Source organism: Equus asinus, chromosome 5 (assembly GCF_041296235.1).
Source record: "Equus asinus isolate D_3611 breed Donkey chromosome 5, EquAss-T2T_v2, whole genome shotgun sequence".
Taxonomy (NCBI): Eukaryota; Metazoa; Chordata; class Mammalia; order Perissodactyla; family Equidae; genus Equus; species Equus asinus.
Window position 1 is genome coordinate 86,946,363 of NC_091794.1, and position 17,711 is coordinate 86,964,073.

Genomic DNA, 17,711 nt, shown 5'->3' on the forward strand with positions numbered 1-17,711 from the left:
TTTTCTCTTGCAAATCCTATTTCACACTGGCACAAACTGTGGAACTGTTGCGTGGGAGAATGCATTTCCATCTCAGGCTCCTGTCTTACCAGAGCCAGCCCTCCTGGTCCATCCCAGAGGCTGTCTGCCTAGGATGTCCGTTCTTGTGATCTGTACTCAGCCGAAACAGGATGATGGGAGGCAAACCTGCTGCAGACAGAGCTTGCTCTATTTAGCGCAGCGTCCTTGAACCCCACGGGACTAGAGGCCAGGTATCCTCTTGTCTGAAGACTTGGTTTCTGGGCTTTGGGGTCAGAGAACTGGGCTTGCATCTTAGCTCACTGTGTAGCCCTGGGCAGCTTATTTAGCCTCTCTAAGCCTCCTGTAAAGTGAGATCGATGGTATCTACTCTATTAGATTGTTGTGAGGGCCGCATCAGACAGTGCTTCTAAAGACACGCAGGCAGCAGAGCAAAATGGTGCTGGAGACATATTGCCTGGATTCGGATCCTGTCTCTACTCCTTTCAAGCTGTGTGACCTTGGCAAGTTACTTTGGCTCTCTCTGCCTCAGTCTCCTCATAGATGTAAGGAGTAAAATGAGGACGGTACTTTACAGAGCTGTTGTGAGGATTTGATGAGATACAAAGCGCTTGGAACAGTGCCTGGCACAGAGTAAACGCTCAGTCAGTGTTAGCTTCTAGTATGACTGCCAGGAGGAATGGGTAAGAATTGGGTACCAGTTAGTAACCCTACCACCTTGGGATTCCTCAGCCTTGATTTGCAGTCCTCTCGTGTTTATTCCTCTTTCCTTAAGCCCATCTCTGATTGCACAACTCTCTCTGCCCTGATAGTTTGACGGTCGTAGACTCTGATGGAGCTACCAACTCCACCACTGCGAGCCTGACGGTGAACAAAGCTGTGGATTACCCTCCTGTGGCCAACGCTGGACCCAACCAAGTGATCACCCTGCCCCAGAACTCCATCACCCTCTTTGGGAACCAGAGCACTGATGATCATGGCATCACCAGCTATGAGTGGTCGCTCAGCCCAAGCAGCAAAGGGAAAGTGGTGGAGATGCAGGTAGGAGGGGGTAGTTTCTGTCTTTTCTTGCCCAGGGGGCTTAGAGCTGCTGGACTGGGTCACCCATCCAAGGCCTGTTTTTCTCCATTTTAATTACCAAAGTCAGATTTGTGCATAGAATACTTGAATTTTTTAAAAATCCAGAAAGTTTAAGGGGACTTTAATTAACACATTAGCAAAAACCTTTATCTTAAATGTTTAGTATTAGAGGAAAAGGCTAGGTGAGAGATGGTAGTTGTTCTAGATGATTCCAGAGGGTCAAAACTATTTAGAAGCTATAAGGGTGCAAACCTTAGTGAACTCTATTCCAAATTGGAGTCGACTGCCTGACTAGATGGTGAGCATCTTCTCTGTGGAGATATTTAAGAAGAGACTAGATCTGTCACCAGGCAGGTAATGTAAGTAAAGAAAGAAAACTGGATGGGGGCTCTGGCGAACTGGAGAACTTCAGCCCTGACCAAAGGGGTCAGCTGCTCTTCAGGTCCAGCTGGTTGTTGCCACATGGAAGTATGGTCCTAATATTGCTTGATCATCCAGCTTTTCAAGAGAAGACAGAAATCTAGACCTTTATGTGAAATTTTCTAACTTTTAAGACACTACAGGTCAAACAAAATGTCTGCAAGCTGGATTCAGCCCAGAGCCTGCCAGTTTTTACCCACCATTCTAGAGGAAGTTCCTACATTGGAAGTTTGCCTTAAATGATTTATAATGTTCCTTCTGACACTTAAGAGTCTATGTTTCCAGACTTGAGGCATGACGTGAAGCTCACATTTCACCTGGCTTTAGTTTAAGTATCATGTTAGGTTTTGCTGCTGTTGCAGAATCTATACAAACCTCACAAGGGGACAGTGTGGTGTTAGCATCCTGAGTCGCTGCTGTGTTTTATTGAGGTAGCTTTATTAGGATCACTGCGTGGCTTTTGTAGGAAGAACATTGCTTTTAAAATTGTGTTATTTTATTTTATGTTCATGGTCTTCTCTCTGGCTTGGCTCATAGAGACTGATCTTGGTTATCTCTGCACATTTTCCCGTTCTCCCCTCCCTTGTGAGAGCTCTGACTTTATTTGAAGCTGCTGCTGTGTCAGGGAGGGCTGTTCCCTTGAAGGGAGAAACTTTGCAAGATGTTCCACAGGGGCTGATTCAGCATTCTCTAATTCTGCTGAACTGGGAGGTGATAGCCCAACGCCAAGCTGGGTTTAGAAAACTGGGTAAATCATTTCTACCAGAGGAGGACTTACTGTATGATGTTGTGATTCTGGGAGTCTGCTTTTCCACTTGTCTGTTTTTATATATTAGGGTGTTAGAACACCAACCCTGCAGCTCTCTGCCATGCAAGAAGGAGACTACACCTACGAGCTCACAGTGACTGACACAATAGGACAGCAGGCCACTGCTCAAGTGACTGTTATTGTGCAGCCTGGTAAGTTCCAGCCTTGTGGTGCAGCCTCTTCTGTTGGCTGGTCCCTTTAACCTTGGGGAAGAAGAGGGTTTGGGTTCTGAGCTATATGAGGGTAGAAGCAAGAGGCACTGTTCCACGAAGCCCCTGGCAACTTCTGTTGTCCATTCCCTTAGTGCTTTGTTCACAACCAGAGAGAAGGAGTACCTCACAGCCTCAGCTTATGCCCTTGCCCTTGGCTAGTTATCATTCCTTTGAGGGGACCTAGCAGATAGAGGCTCTGCCATCCCGAATCTTACCATGTCCTTTAAGGGCCAGCTTAAAGCCCACTTCTTCAAGAAAGCCCAACTTTATCACTCAAACCCTTTCATTTGAACTCCTGTAGTATTATATTTCATATTCAGCATGGCATTATAACTTCATTATGTTCCGTCATGTTCTTTCAGAATTGTTTTATATGTTTCAGTCTTACATTCTTCATTTGAGCCCCCTGGCTATCCCCATATCTCCCACAGTATCTGACCGTTCTGTGGGCAGAGAGGCAGAATCCTCATGGCTTCCAGAACGTATGTCCCAAATGATTGCTTTCCTTTCCCAACTGGACTGTCTGCTTTTGACTCCAAGGCTCTGTCTTTTAGAAAACAACAAGCCTCCTCAGGCAGATGCAGGCCCAGACAAGGAGCTGACCCTCCCCGTGGACAGCACAACCCTGGATGGCAGCCGAAGCTCAGATGATCAGAAGATTGTCTCGTATCTCTGGGAAAAAACACAGTGAGTATTGACACCAAATTCTTATTCATGCAAAGGCTCCAGACCTTTGAAGAGCAAGGTTTTAAGTAAACTTGCTTGCTCTTACTGACTTATCCAAGGGAGTGACTGAGAAAGAAATGTTTGTAATCCCAAACTTCAACTCTAAGAAAATGATATGAAATAATTCTTGTAGGAAAAAAAGAATGCTTACCATCAGCTAGTCCCCGGGCAGTATTTTTGTGGTCCTGGTGCTTTTACAGGTACAATCCATCTGTGAAAATGCATAGTTTAATTACACTTGAGAGGCAGGATGGAAGGGGTAATGGAGCAGAAAAATACCGTTACTCAAAATTAACTGGGTAAGGCTGGCAGGGGGGATGGGGCAGAGCAACTATTAAGGAGAATTGAAAATTCATCTACAAAATGAAAGCATCGCTCTGTTATTGTTTCCTTGAAGATACCATTTACCAATTATGTTAGCCAGAGGCCAAAGGCAGTAACCAAAATAATGTTAATTAAACTGGAATTACATAGTCGACCCTGGTTCCCACAGTTTCTTCTAGCTCCTTTAAACCGTAACAAATGGAACTCAGATTATATGCAAGATTCTACAGGAAGCAAAAGAATTCCAAGGGAGAGTTAAAAGCATTCTCAGTTTCCAAAGGTAGCCACCATGGGACAGACTGGGTTTTTGTTTCTGTTGTTTTTGACCAGGGCGTTAGAGAGGGGCGGGAAGGGGCATTAATTTGACTATAGAAACCACCTGACTTAACAATTGGTGAGTTAGATTCTAAAAATTATTTTCCTCAGCTCTTGATTCAGTCTTTTGGAGAACCTAATCTTCCTCAGTCCAGTGTGTTTTACTTATTTATTTATTTTTAAGATTTTTTATTTTTATTTTTTTCCTTTTTCTCCGCAAAGCCCCCTGGTACATAGTTGCATATTCTTTGTTGTGGGTCCTTCTCGTTGTGGCATGTGGGCCGCTGCCTCAGCGTGGTTTGATGAGCAGTGCCATGTCCGCGCCCAGGATTTGAACCAACGAAACACTGGGCCGCCTGCAGCGGAGTGCGCGAACTTAACCACTCGGCCACAGGGCCAGTCCTATTTATTTTTTTTAAAAGATTTTATTTTTCCTTTTTCTCCCCAAAGCCCCCCGGTACATAGTTGTGTATTTTTAGTTGTGGGTCCTTCCAGTTGTGGCATGTGGGGCACCACCTCAGCGTGGCCTGATAAGCGGTGCCATGTCCGCGCCCAGGATCCGAACCTGCGAACCCTGGGCCGCCGAAGTGGAGCGCGAGAACTTAACCCCCCAGCCACGGGGCCGGCCCCAATTGTGTTCTAATTATAACTGTTTGTTGAAAATACAGCTGATAAACCTTTCAGTTGAGTTTTATTAGTGTTTACAGCTGGAATAATGCTTAGCATAGCTTCGTGGAGGAGAATCTGTTTCAGGAGGGGCCACTAGGATGAGAGGTTATATGTTTCAACAGCAAAGCAAAAGTAGAAGTCGGCAGATTTCTCTGGTTGTCCTGCAGTTTTAAAGAAAGCTCTGGGGCATTTTGATGCTTGAACAGAAGAGCTCCCTGGTATGTGCAGCATTGTGCCCGGATGTTGGCACAGAGCTGACACCCCTGCTGCAGGTTGCTGTGTGAGGCCACAGAGGAGAAGGAAGGAGTTAGGGTGTCCTGGGTCCTCTGTGGTCCCTGTGCAGGAGCTGGAGGGAGCTTTGCTTATAGAGCAGCGAAGAAGACGACGGTAGCCTTGAGAGTTCTTCTGCAGCCTTGGCCCCTTTCCCTTCCCTCACTTTTCAGCAGGAGAGAGTTTGGCTTGAGATTAAGAAATGCATTTTGCTTCTTTGCTGGCAAGAGCTGAACCAACTACTGAGCCAGAAATGCTTTTCAGAAACATCACTCTTAAATCATTCTTTTGATCAGAGACCTGTTCAGAGCACTTTCTTCCTCTCACAAACTGAAACAGCAAAGAGTTTGAATGTTCTAGAAGCTTATATAAGGGATAAGGCTAGATGTGTTTCAAAGTTGGTGAGTGGAATTTTCTGATCAGCAGGTGGCCTGTATTTTGGGGCCAAATGACACTCTGTCCAAATGGAATATTTTTAAATATGCCCTCTCAAGGTCTGGGAAACAATAGTTCATGTCTTAGCTGAGGCAATAATTGTCTCCTCCTGCTGAGTCAGGGACGGGAGAGCAGCAGACAGGTGCAACTCCACCCTCTGGTTTCTCTCTTTGTCCAGGGGACCTGACGGGGTACAGCTTGAGAATGCTAACAGCAGTGTCGCCACTGTGACGGGGCTGCAGGTGGGAACCTATGTGTTCACCTTGACTGTCAAAGATGAGAGGAACCTGCAAAGCCAGAGCTCTGTGAATGTCATTGTCAAAGAAGGTACCTCCTTGCCTTGGGTTGGTGCAGCAGACTCTGGGGCAAATAACGGAAGAATCCATCATCTCTTGTTAGGCTGCAGAAATTGATTAGAGACAAGGGGTGGGAAGAAGGTTGGGGTGAGGGCAGCTATTATTTGCTTTCCTAAAACAACCTTTAAGTGAGAGTGACTGTGAGGTGAATTTTAGCTTCTTGTTTTCCCCTTCCTCCTTCCCTCCCTTCCTTTCTTCACTATTGAATAGGGAAAGAATTAAGGTTTTTTCCTTTGCGTTTGTGCTGCTAAGCCCCAGGGTTTCTGACTCTCCAGGTAGCTGCAGTGACACCTGCTGTCAGACCTCAGAATGACTGTCCTGCACGGTAGCTTCCTGTGCTTGGCCTATGAGCCTGCACGCTGAGGTCAACTTGAGGCAAGAGTGGACTGGCCTTGCTCTGGTTTGCAGGCGTGGTGGTCAGTCATGTTTTGGGGCGAGGGCTGTCAGCTGGTAGTAGGAAAACCCATCAGATATGCGGATGGCCTCCAGATGCAGTATCCTGAGCTCAGTAAACAGGGCACACACCTGCGTAAACAAAGTTGCAGGTGGGGCCCCAGATGAGCGAGGTGTCTCTCTCCCTTTTCTCTATCAACATAGTAAGGAAGGAATCAAAAAAGATGTTCAGAGAATAGCATTTTAAGCCATGTTTTAAAGAGAATTTGTGGTATCAGCTAGAAGCAACCTAAGCTCCAAGGGTTTAATACGCTTTGGGCCTTTGTTTCCAGTCATCACATACCTCCAAAGCAGAGAGATGGAGTCCTTTCAGGGAGGCTGCTGGAGAATACAGGAGGAAACTGCCCCTGTCCCCTCTATTGTACGGTGTCAGGAGAACATTTCTTTGAGTGGGACTCGAGCCTCAGGACCTGTGGCCCTGGTGGCTTTAAATCTACACTCTTAGTTCCTGCCATGGATAGGCACTTAGTTCTCCATTTAAGATGCTTTCGATGTTTAGTTTCCCCATAAGCATCATGAAGAAGCAGACCTGCTTTTCCAGAATGTTACATTATTTCAGTGATTTCTCTTTGGTTAGAGATGAACAAACCACCTACCGCCAAGATAACCGGGAATGTGGTGATTACTCTGCCCACGGACACGGCAGAGCTGGATGGCTCCAAGTCCTCGGATGACAAGGGAATAGTCAGCTACCTCTGGACTCGAGATGAGGGAAGCCCAGCTGCAGGGGTAAGTGTGCCAGGAGCTGGAGAGCTACACAAGGTCAAGGTCGTGAGATGGGGAGAGGGGCCTGAGCCAAACATTCCAGTTTCAACCAAGTGGTCCCTTATATCAAACCTGGATTGCTCTCTGAAATCCAGAGAGGTTAAATGACTTGCTCAGGGTCACGCTGCAAGCTCCTGTGGCACAGAATGTGTTTCTGTCTCCTGATCCAGCAGCTGTGGCTGCAGTGCCATTCCAGAGCAGAAACTGCCCAGCGTTGAAGCATTCCAGCCCCGAGGGAGCTTAGTTGTGACAAGCAGAACTGATTCCACGAAAGGAATGTGGTTTTGTTCTGCAACATAGCCATGTTGTTCAACCCCACAGGAGGTGTTAAATCACTCTGACCACCACCCTATCCTCTTTCTTTCCAACCTGGTCGAGGGAACTTACACATTTCACCTGAAAGTGACTGATGCGAAGGGTGAGAGTGACACAGACCGGACCACTGTGGAGGTGAAACCTGGTGAGTTCATTTAGTGATGAGACTGAATGGAGTCCTGGATCAGCCAAGCAGGGCCTCGAGTGTGAGCAGACCTTCCCCCCAGCAGGGACAGAGCCAGTTGGCATGTCCAGCTTTTAAAAAAATCTAGAAACCCGAAGCCAAAAAATTCTTAGAGACTGTCTGTTCCAGCAACACCTCGCCTACCCACTCAAGTATATGGATCTCCCCCTACTCATCTCAGATGGAGAAACAGAAACTCAGAGAGGGCAGGGCTTGCTCAGCGTCACACAGCGGTTGTGTCAGAGCCAGGCCTTTGTGCTCCTGGTCCAGCACTTTCTCCTCTACACATGGCTGATGGGAGCAGGCTCTGGGTGCTTGGGGAATCAGAGCACAGGAATAACTTGAGTCATGATGGCTCATCAGCACCCAGATGCAGAAAACAATTTATTTTTATAAGTTGAGCCTCAGGCTTTGTCTGACAAGCCAGGGAAGGTAAAGTAACGGGTAACCTTTACATTTTCAGATTTTCAGAAATAAAATTTCTTTCTTAAATGGAACTATGTTTTTATTTTGTTTTGAGGCTAATTTGGTATTAGGGAGGAAGCAAGTGTGGGGGTCGGGTAGAGCTTTATAAATTCCTGAGCATCTGATGAGAAGGTATTAACTTTTAACCTGCTCTTTATTATCTAGGCCAAGCTCATGTATAGATGTCTTAATGGGAAGGGATCTTGGCAGGTCTTCCAGTCCTTGTCCTACCTCTTTGAAGGACAACAGCCAAGACACTATAAAGTCTCTTCTGTGTTTAAAATCAGATCACAGATTGTCTCCTAGTTATGTCAGTTATACATCAGAACAGGCAAGTGGTGCATCCAAGTATGTGAATAAGGTATTCTGAATAATCACTTTTTTTTTTAAGATTTTTTTATTTTTTCCTTTTTCTCCCCAAAGCCCCCCAGTACATAGTTGTATATTCTTCATTGTGGGTCCTTTTAGCTGTGGCATGTGGGACGCTGCCTCAGCGTGGCTTGATGAGCAGTGCCATGTCCGTGCCCAGGATTCGAACCAACATAACACTGGGCCGCCTGCAGCGGAGCGCGCGGACTTAACCACTCGGCCACGGGGCCAGCCCCTCTGAATAATCACTTTTAACTTCCAAGTGTAGCACAATGTTTAGGACATCATCAAATGTAAAGCGCAGTGTTCTCACGGTTCCAGAGCTGTAAAAAGACCGTGCAGCTGTGATGTTGCTCTAAGGAAATCCTTCTTTCTTGGCTGCTTGGATTTTCTTTGTGGTTACTGTTTTCAAACCCGTATGGTGGATGCATTCCCGTTATTGATAAGATGGCTGAGATGAACATTTTCCCTCCCATTATTGTAGACAAAGTACAGCAGGTCACTGAAAATCAGGTGTGGATTGGGAGAGATTGCTGGATACTGCCCCCGGCTTGGCCAGGAGAGTTCAGCAAAGCCGATTGGGCAGAGGCTTTTAAAACAAGCCTTGAAGTGTTTCTTCCCCGCTTGCTTCACTCATCCCCTTTGCCTCCTTGCTTCAGCCTGATCCCCAGCACGTGTGTGGCCATTCTCAGGTTGGTACGGAGACCAGGAGTGCCTGCCTCTCCAAGGCAGCCCCAGGTTGCATTAGTAGGAATTCACTGTTGTCGCTTTGCATTTGAAGGAGGTCAGTTGCATTTCTGAGTGCTCTCACTGCTTTTCTCCTGTGCCAAAGCAAACGCACAGCGGCAGGGCTGTGTTAACTCTCCTACTCCTGAAGCCGTGACTGATCCACATGCTTTCCAGATCCCAGGAAAAACAACCTGGTGGAGATCATCTTGGATGTCAACGTCAGTCAGCTAACTGAGAGGCTGAAGGGGATGTTCATCCGCCAGATTGGGGTCCTCCTGGGGGTGCTGGATTCCGACATCATTGTGCAAAAGATTCAGCCGTACACGGAGCAGAGGTAGCTGGGCAATGAATGGGGGGAGAAAAGGAAAGACCAGGGGCTCCCTGGGCTTCTTGATTGAGTGAGAAATAGTGTGGGTAGATAGAGAATGGGGGGCTTTCTGACCAGGAACCACTCATGGTGTCCATTTCTTTCATGACTTTCCTCTTCTAGTACAAGTCACATGCTCTGTGCTAGACACTGCAGCAGGTACCGGGGTACAAGCTCAGAGGAGGCCCAATGTGTGTGAAGGCCGTAGTCTAGTAGGGGAGATGATCAAGTAAACATACAACATTAGTACAGGGTGGATTTGATGCAACATGTGATTTTGTGGAAACTCAGAGGCAATGGAAAGTAATTCTTCCAGGAGGGTTGGGGTAGGGAGTAATCCAGAGATTTTCCAGGAAAAGTAAAACTTGCATTGATCAAGCATAGGTGGACTAGGAGGAAATTCAGAATAGGGGAACAGCAGGAGAAATGGTCCTGTGGTGTGAAAGTACAGTTTCCTCTGGAAGAAGTCATTTGGTTCAGAGCGCTTTGTGGGCCCCAGGACGCGGCGGAAGATGAGAACGACCGTGCAGACTGAGAAGAGGCATATGGAGCCCGAGGAGTTTAATTTCAATAGTTTGGGCAGGAAGGCCCAAGTTAGTTTGTTTTATGTGTGTGAAGTTTTTGTTTGTTTTGTTTTTGAAGCAAATTAGTTTTTTGTTTTTGTTTTTTTTTGGTGGGGGAGGTCAGTAATGTGGGGGCTAGACTAAAATAGGGAGAAATCTGGGAGACTAATTAGGAAGCTTTTGCACTAGTCTAGTCAAAAGGTGATAAAACCTGAATTAAGGTAGTGGTGATGGGAATGGCAGAAGAAATTAAAAGAAATTCAGAGGTAAATCAGTAGGATTTGGTGACCCTTTGTGAATGAAGGTGAGTAAGGCATCAAAGGTGAGGGTTTTGGTTTGGATGCCTGCATAGATGGTGAATGCCATTAACTGAGATTAGGGAGACAGAAGGAGCCAGTTTCAAAGAGAAGATAATTAGTTCAGTTTTGACTTTTCAATTTGGAGTGTCTTTTTTTTTTTTGAGGAAGATTAGCCCTGAGCTAACATCTGCTGCCAATCCTCCTCTTTTTGCTGAGGGAGACTGGCCCTGAGCTAACATCTGTGCCCATCTTCTTCCACTTTATATGTGGGACGCCTACCACAGCATGGCTTGCCAAGTGGTGCCATGTCTGCACCTGGGATTCGAACCAGCAAACCCCAGGTTGCCGAAGCAGAACATGTGCACTTAACTGCTGCGCCACTGGGCCGGTCCCTGAATTTGGAGTGTCTTATGGGTTACATGGGGAGATATTCCATCAGGTAGTAGCAAGTACAGGCTGGAACTTGGGGTGAAACGAAAAGCCAGAGATGGGGAGTCACTGCACACATGGAGGAGTCAAAGCCATGAGGATGAATGTGTCACACTGGGAGAGTGTCAAGAGGGTTGAGACAGCTCTGGAGAACACCAATATTTAAGGAGGAGGCAACAAAAGAAGAGCCAGCAAAGAAAACTAAGAAACAGCAGTGAGAGAGGTGGGAGGAGAACCGGGTGGGAGTGGCCTGCTGGAAGTTCAGGGACGAGCTGGGAGGAGGGGGCTGCCGAAGGATTCAGATGCTACAGGGACGGAGTGTGGCGAGGGTGCAAAACAGGCCTTGGGTTTGTGAGTAGGTCACCAGAGCTATAGTGGGAGCATTTAATTACATGTTGGGGGTAGAGCCCAAATTCATTTCGTGGTTTCAGGTTAAAAAGATGGTAAGTATAACACCTCTTTGAAGAAGTTGGTGCCAGAAATAATATGGGATGTAAGACTGAGAGAAGACCTTTTAAAAATAGGACATACTTGAGCAATTTTATAGACTGAGGGAAGGTGCAGAGGAAAAGTAGATGGTGGAGATTGGGGAGGTGAGTTATAAATGGAGGTGGGTCTGGGGGACGGGCTGTGGGTAGAGTTAGGAGCACCGCATTCTCTGGAGATAGGAGGAAAGGAGGGAAGATGTGATATTATAGGTGAATTTAAAGGTAGAGAGGATGCGATTTGACAGCATGGATACCAATGTCCTGCGTTTCGTCTCTGAAACGGGAGGCAGGGCCGTCTGCTTCGAGGAGGTGGGAATGAGGTGGGCAGCCTGAGGAAAGTGCTACAGTTGGGAACGGCAGCTCCAGGAAAGGTTGCTGGCTTTGAGCAATATTAGGGTCTCAGCCAGGGTTAGGGACATGAAGTGAGAGCAGTGGTTCGCAACTCTAGCTCCAAGCTAGAATCACCTGGAGCTTTTACAGACATACCATCACCTGAGCCCCACCCCCAGAGATTATGATTCAGTTGGACTGCATGAGTCCTGGGCACCTAAAATCTAAAAGCTCTCCAGGCGAATCTAATATGCAGTCACGGTTCACAGGGGCAGAGACGTTTGAGGATTAGGGCTTTGTTTTAAAGCTCTGCTCAGCAGCCTGTGAGTGGGAAAGGGAAAGTGGCTGCTTGGATGGATGCAAGCTGGTGGGAACTGGTGGGGTAGAAGCAGTGGGAAGACATCCGGGAGAGTGCGGGTCAGAGCTTTGCGGAAGGGTTTGTGTGCAGACTTGCTCTCCCTGCGTTTGGGGCACGAGGAATAGAGAAGCATCACAAAGACTCTGGGTTTCTGGCTTGGACTGGATTGGCTTAGTTGAGGAATTCAGGCGGAGGATATGATTAGAGGGAGATAGTATATTACAGTGGGAAATAGCATGGGCCTGAAGCCGACAGACCTGGCTTCTGAGCCCTGCTCCATTAGTGTCAGCTCTGTGACAGCGGGCGTGTTACTTCACCTCTCTGAACCTGTTTTGTCACTTGTGAAAATGCTCTGACCTGTTTATAGGATTATGGTTGAGGATCGAATAAGATAATGTTTGTATAACACATGGTGAGTGCTCAATTAAGGGTTATCATTTTAGGTTTATTTTGAGACATGTTGGATTTGAGGTGCCTGTGGAACGTCTGGGGTAGATATTCTAGCAAGCACTTGCGATGTAGATTTGCTCACTCAGACAGACGTGGGTAGAGGTGATACATAGGTTTGAGTGTTATTGGTATACAGACAGAAATTGAAACTAAATCATGGAGTAGGTGACTAGGAGAAAATTATGGGAAATGGACCACAAAGCTTTTATGGTAAAGGTTGGTTTTTCATTCTGGAACTTAGAATGCTAGCCTCATTGTTAGCCTCACTGTGCAGCAAGATTTTAGAAAGTCTTTCATGACAGTGCTTACCAAACTTTTATGTCATGCCACACAAAGAAAATGATGTTTATGTGGCACTTTGGGATAAAGGCTACTTATACTGGAAGCAACTTGTCTGTGGCCTCCAGGTCCCACCTAGCCCCACTGTGTGCTGAGGGGATCAATATCTTGGGCACACCTCTAAAGCCAGTGTGACCCGCTTATTGGGAAGGTTTGGTTTGTGAGACTAACATGGAGCTCAAGAAGCAGGCTACCAAAAATGGAGGCCAACCACAGAGAACAGATTCCGTGCCAGCCAGATGTGAGTTCAGACATGGTCTGCCTTGAACAGAAATTGACAGAAAGCAAAAAGATTCTGGACAGGGAGTAACAGAATCTTGCACCAGCCACACGATTGTGTAGGGTCTTTCTTGTCGCTGTCATAGTAATGATCATTTGGGGTATATTTTGACCTATGGATAATGCTTTGATCCTGTCCAACAGTTTACATTTTACAAAGCCTTCTGGTTTGTCTTACAAGTAACCCAGGCCCAAAGCCAACGGCACCACCGTCTTAGTTGTTAAAAGGCTGACAACAGCGATGTAGCCATCACCAAACCCGCATTTTCCTGACCTCCAGTTACCCGTTTGGAATGGGTCCTCCTGTTACCTGGAGCAGCTCACTGCAGTTTTGAAAGCACAGGCTTTGGAGTTAGACGCATCAGGGTTAGGATCCAGCTCTGCCATAATTAACTGTGTGACCTTGGGCAAGTTACTTAACCCTCTGAGCCCCAGTGTTGTCCTCCATAAAATGGAGATGACACTGATAATGCCTTTCTCGCTGGTGTGCTGCAAGGGAATGCATGTGACACCTAGCACAGGGTCTGGCACAAACAGAAGGAACTTAGTAAATGGTAGCTGCTGCTATTGTCGTTGACAGCTTCAGCTCATTCATACTGTGGCATGTCTCTGCAGCACCAAGATGGTGTTTTTTGTTCAAAATGAGCCTCCCCACCAGATCTTCAAAGGCCGTGAGGTGGCAGCGATGCTCAAGAGTAAGCTGCGGAAGCAAAAGACAGACTTTCTGATATTCGGAGCCCTGGAAATCAGTACCGTCAGTGAGTAGTTCTGGGAGGTTGGGAATAAGAGCCTAGCCAGTGCCCACAGCTCACGGGTCAGTCCCCGCAGTCCCCAGGCTTCATCTCCTGTTCTCCAGGAACATGGAGATAATCACTTTCCTCCACTAACATTATCCCCTGAAAGAGTTGAGGGGTTCTTAACCTGGGGTCCATGGGCCCCTGAGATAGTGTTCAGAGGGACTGTGAGTTTGAATGGGAAAAAATTGTATCTTTATTTTCACTAACTTCTAACTGAAATTCAGTATTTCCATCAATTATGAAGGTAGGCAACAAACTAGAGTAGTCTTAACAGAGCCTGTGACTTTGAGGCAATAGAAATCACAGATAACTTCATATCCCCCACATGATGAAATACTGTTCTTACTCATCACTACTTCAAAATTACAAGTTGTTAGACCCACTTTTAGATCTTGTTACTTAATGTTTTAATAAAGATACACATATGTTATTACTTTTAAATTTTATATTTTTAAGTATTTCAAAAATGTTCAATATAATTGCTTTCCTTTGTACTACTATGTATTTTATTTTTGCAATTAAATTATTCAGAGAAGGGAATCTAGGGGACATGAAAGATTAAGAACTGCTAATAGAGAGAAACAAGTAAGAACAGCCTAGAACCGTCTTTCGGTGGCCTTTCTGACTGCTCCAGGTTGATCTGACCATGACGATGATTACGGGCAACAAGCCCAAGCTGTAAAACCTCTTGGGGCAGGTGTCCGGGGAATTTCCCGGCAGGCATAGAGCAAGGGGTGCTTCTGTCTTCACGGCACCGGAAGCTGGTTATCCCCCTGGCTCTGACTCTTGTTGACTCTTTCCCCTTTCCTGCTGCTTTCAGCATGCCAGTTGAACTGTTCTGACCATGGCCACTGTGACTCATTCACCAAACGCTGTATCTGTGACCCTTTTTGGATGGAGAATTTCATAAAGGTGCAGCTGAGGGATGGAGACAGCAACTGTGGTGAGTTTTCTGCTTGGCGCTGTGCCAGCTGGTTTGGCGCAGATTGTGGTTCTGAGTTGAGTGGGTGGGTGTTGGTGTTTCCGAGGCAGATGAGCAAGTGAGAAGAAGAACTTTGTGTATTTTCTGTTCGCAGAGGACTTTTCCTTCCTTCCTCCACACTTGCTCAAGGTTAGAGGAAAGCTCTGAGGCAGGCAGGCATCTAAGAAGGACCAAGCTTAGATCAGACCAACTGCGACCTGCAGCTAACTCAGCCCAGCTGCTAGGCCTCGTGTATGGTAGAGTGCCTGCTGCTAGAGCCGAATGGAAGCCTTCAGGCTCCTTTCCCCCTCCCTCTGTTCCAGCTCCTCACGGCCTGCCCACTGCCCCAGGGTCTCAGAGCAGGGACTGGAAAGCAGGGTCAATTCAAAAGGTTTAAAGCTTTGGCTGCCTTCAACTTCATGGTCTCACCTTCCCTGGGGAGCCCTGGAGACATTCTTGTCTACAGAGTGAAGCCCCCTCCTGCCCAAGGTGGGAGCAGCCTAGACCTCCCTTCTAGCCTCTCTCTTCCTCACCATTTTGTTTTTCTTGGCAGAGTGGAGTGTGTTATATGTCATCATTGCCTCCTTTGTCATTGTTGTTGCCTTGGGACTCCTGTCCTGGACTGTGATCTGTTGTTGCAAGAGGTAAGATGGATTCTCCTTGGAAATTCATTTGGGCTTCTAGTCATGTATTCATTCATCCGAGAGGTACCTGGCACTTTCCATAGGGAAGGTGCTGAGTTCTGGGTATTCACCCTACCTGTCACTGTTTTAGTTGTTTGGCCCACCCAAGTCATGTGCAGAAAGGCTTTCCTCACCCTCTGACACTCCTGAGGGCAGGAGCACACTCTTTCAGCCAAGTGGCTGTCACTGCAGTAATTTGCAACCTGGAAAACATGGCAGGGGTTGGGGGGGAAGTAGGAGGGCCTGGGGTGTGGGCCTGGATCACATCTCTACAATGTGTGTCCTTTCATACTCCATACCTCAGCCTCACCACCTTAACACACGAGTTCTTAATTTTTCTGCTGTCCTTTCTAGTTGGGATTACGTGTATACGTGTTTTCACATAATTCTAGACTTAGCTTAGTCAAGATTAAGTATTCTGGGTTTTTTCATTTGAGTCTTCCTATCTAGTCTTATAATATTTAATAATGTTTATGTTTTTCATTAATAATAAGTATGATTTCCTTGTTTACTGAGTACCAAACACCATGATAACATTTTATAGTTAATATCTGTTTAATGTACATAAGAACCTTTTCTCATCTTACGGATGAGGAAACGTAGGCTCAGGAACATGACACACCTCTCCCTAGACACACAGGGAATGAGTGGCAGAGCTCAGGTTCAACGTACAATATAAGCACACATAAAACTTAGAAAATCGAAAGAATTTTTAAAAATTCCCACCAGCCTAAGACAACCACCATTGATAACTTTGTTGGTTTGTTGCTTTCCTCCACCCCACACCCCTCAAGCATGGGGTTTTTGTTTTCTTTACATTTTTAACCAATCATTGCCAGTATGGAGTGGTGAGTCCATGCTAAGATGGCCATATTTCCCTTGCCTTTTCCCAGAATTGGTGAGGAAGATTTGAAGAACAGATCACAGTTGCCACCTTCCCCACCTGCGAAGCCAGGAGAAACAGCCCTCCCATTAAACCGCTTCCCCCAGGATGGGGCCCTGCGTGCAGTCTGGCTGTGGTGGGCTGTCTGAAGCTCACGCAGAACCTCTTTCCTCAGCAGTGGTGGGATTGTGTTTTTCAGGCAAAAAGGAAAACCCAAGAGGAAAAGCAAGTACAAGATCCTGGATGCCACAGATCAGGAAAGTCTGGAGCTGAAGCCAACCTCCCGAGCAGGTAGTGGGGCTGGGAGCTGGGGCTGTCTAGACTTGTGCACTCTCCCTGTGAAGAGCCTCCATTGCTAGGCCCCTCCCAAAGGTGTCGCTAACAGCTGTTTGTGCTGGCACAGCATTTTGTCCCCTGCCTGGTGAAGGCTGAGGGTCAACCCCGCCCTGCTCTAGCCAGGCTCTGGCTCCAGGGCCCCTTCTCAGTGCCCCTCACTTTGCACAGGGGCTCAGGCTCTTGCTTTCCTTTGCCTGCTGTTCCCCTCAGGATTCCTGCCTCGAGTTCAGCTTTTCAAGCTGCGCCCTGTAGTCAGGCTCAGAGACCTTGGTCTCTTGGGCATGAGCCGTCTGTCCTTTCTGGGCAGACAGCAAGGGGAGGCAGCAGTGAGATCAAAGCCAGTGTCTGCCAGCGACCTCCTTTTCGGCCCCTTCCTCTCCCCTCTTCCTCTCTGGTGTTGGGCAGGTAGGTCCACAGGCTCCATCGTTGTCTTAGAGCAGGCGGGAGGCCAGCTTCCCTGCTGCCTCCGGGTGCATTGGGCGCATCTGACAGGCGCCTCCCACCGAAGAACTTCCAACCGCAGGAGCACTGAGCTGGCTTCCAGTGATGGGCTGGGAGGGGTCGGGCGGCTAGAGCCTCCTTCCTTGGCTGGCCTCGGTCATGGGTGAGGTTCCCCCCAGGACAGGCACTGTCCGTTTATGGGAGCTGGACTCCATGTAGAGCTATTCCTAAACACTCTGCGAGCAGAACTATTTTTATTCAAAGTATTTATTCAACATCTCTCACACTCAAAGCTTTGTATTAGGAGAGGCTGTAGGGGAACATAAGAGTTCTAAGACTCAGGCTCTGCCCTCAGAATTTCCGGCTAGTGAAGGAAAAAAGACACATCAGAAGAAAGCGAATGCTCACAGGCTGTCTGGGCTCTGTACCCAAGCAGCTCGGTTAGGGAGCACTGTGGGTGGATGTGGAGGCGGTGGGCTTGTCCACTGGAGAAGTACAGGCAGTGCGTCCCACACGGAAGTAGGAGAATGAAGGCCTGGAGGTGAGAACGTGCACGGCCCGCGCTCCACACCACAGCCCAGCTCGTCTTTGTGTGACTCTGACAGGGATTTTCCAGCCCTTGAAATCCTTCGGTGACCTAACTTTTGGTCTGGTAGACATGGCCTTGGTGAGCTTCCGTCCGTGTGCTTTCCTGAGATCTTCCTCCTTGCTGATCTCACAAACAAATACTGCTGGTTCATATCTCTGTCCAGAAAGCTCGTTCTCATCCCTTCCTTAGCCTGCTAGTTAACGTCG

The 17,711-nt window shown here is 47.3% G+C and overlaps 1 protein-coding gene across 4 annotated transcripts in view; it reads left to right on the forward strand.

Annotated features, from left to right (window-relative positions):
• Window positions 1-17,711, forward strand: part of KIAA0319L (KIAA0319 like) — a 90,012-nt gene that overhangs the window by 66,389 nt on the left and 5,912 nt on the right. For all 4 annotated transcript variants that reach the window (XM_014840095.3, XM_014840096.3, XM_014840099.3 and 1 more), the window contains 11 exons: window positions 831-1,059; window positions 2,355-2,478; window positions 3,093-3,225; window positions 5,456-5,604; window positions 6,664-6,815; window positions 7,173-7,311; window positions 9,088-9,247; window positions 13,431-13,573; window positions 14,433-14,555; window positions 15,127-15,217; window positions 16,339-16,430. In XM_014840095.3, the coding sequence (XP_014695581.1) occupies window positions 831-1,059; window positions 2,355-2,478; window positions 3,093-3,225; window positions 5,456-5,604; window positions 6,664-6,815; window positions 7,173-7,311; window positions 9,088-9,247; window positions 13,431-13,573; window positions 14,433-14,555; window positions 15,127-15,217; window positions 16,339-16,430 (1,535 nt within the window). The remainder of the gene's footprint in view (window positions 1-830; window positions 1,060-2,354; window positions 2,479-3,092; window positions 3,226-5,455; window positions 5,605-6,663; window positions 6,816-7,172; window positions 7,312-9,087; window positions 9,248-13,430; window positions 13,574-14,432; window positions 14,556-15,126; window positions 15,218-16,338; window positions 16,431-17,711) is intronic.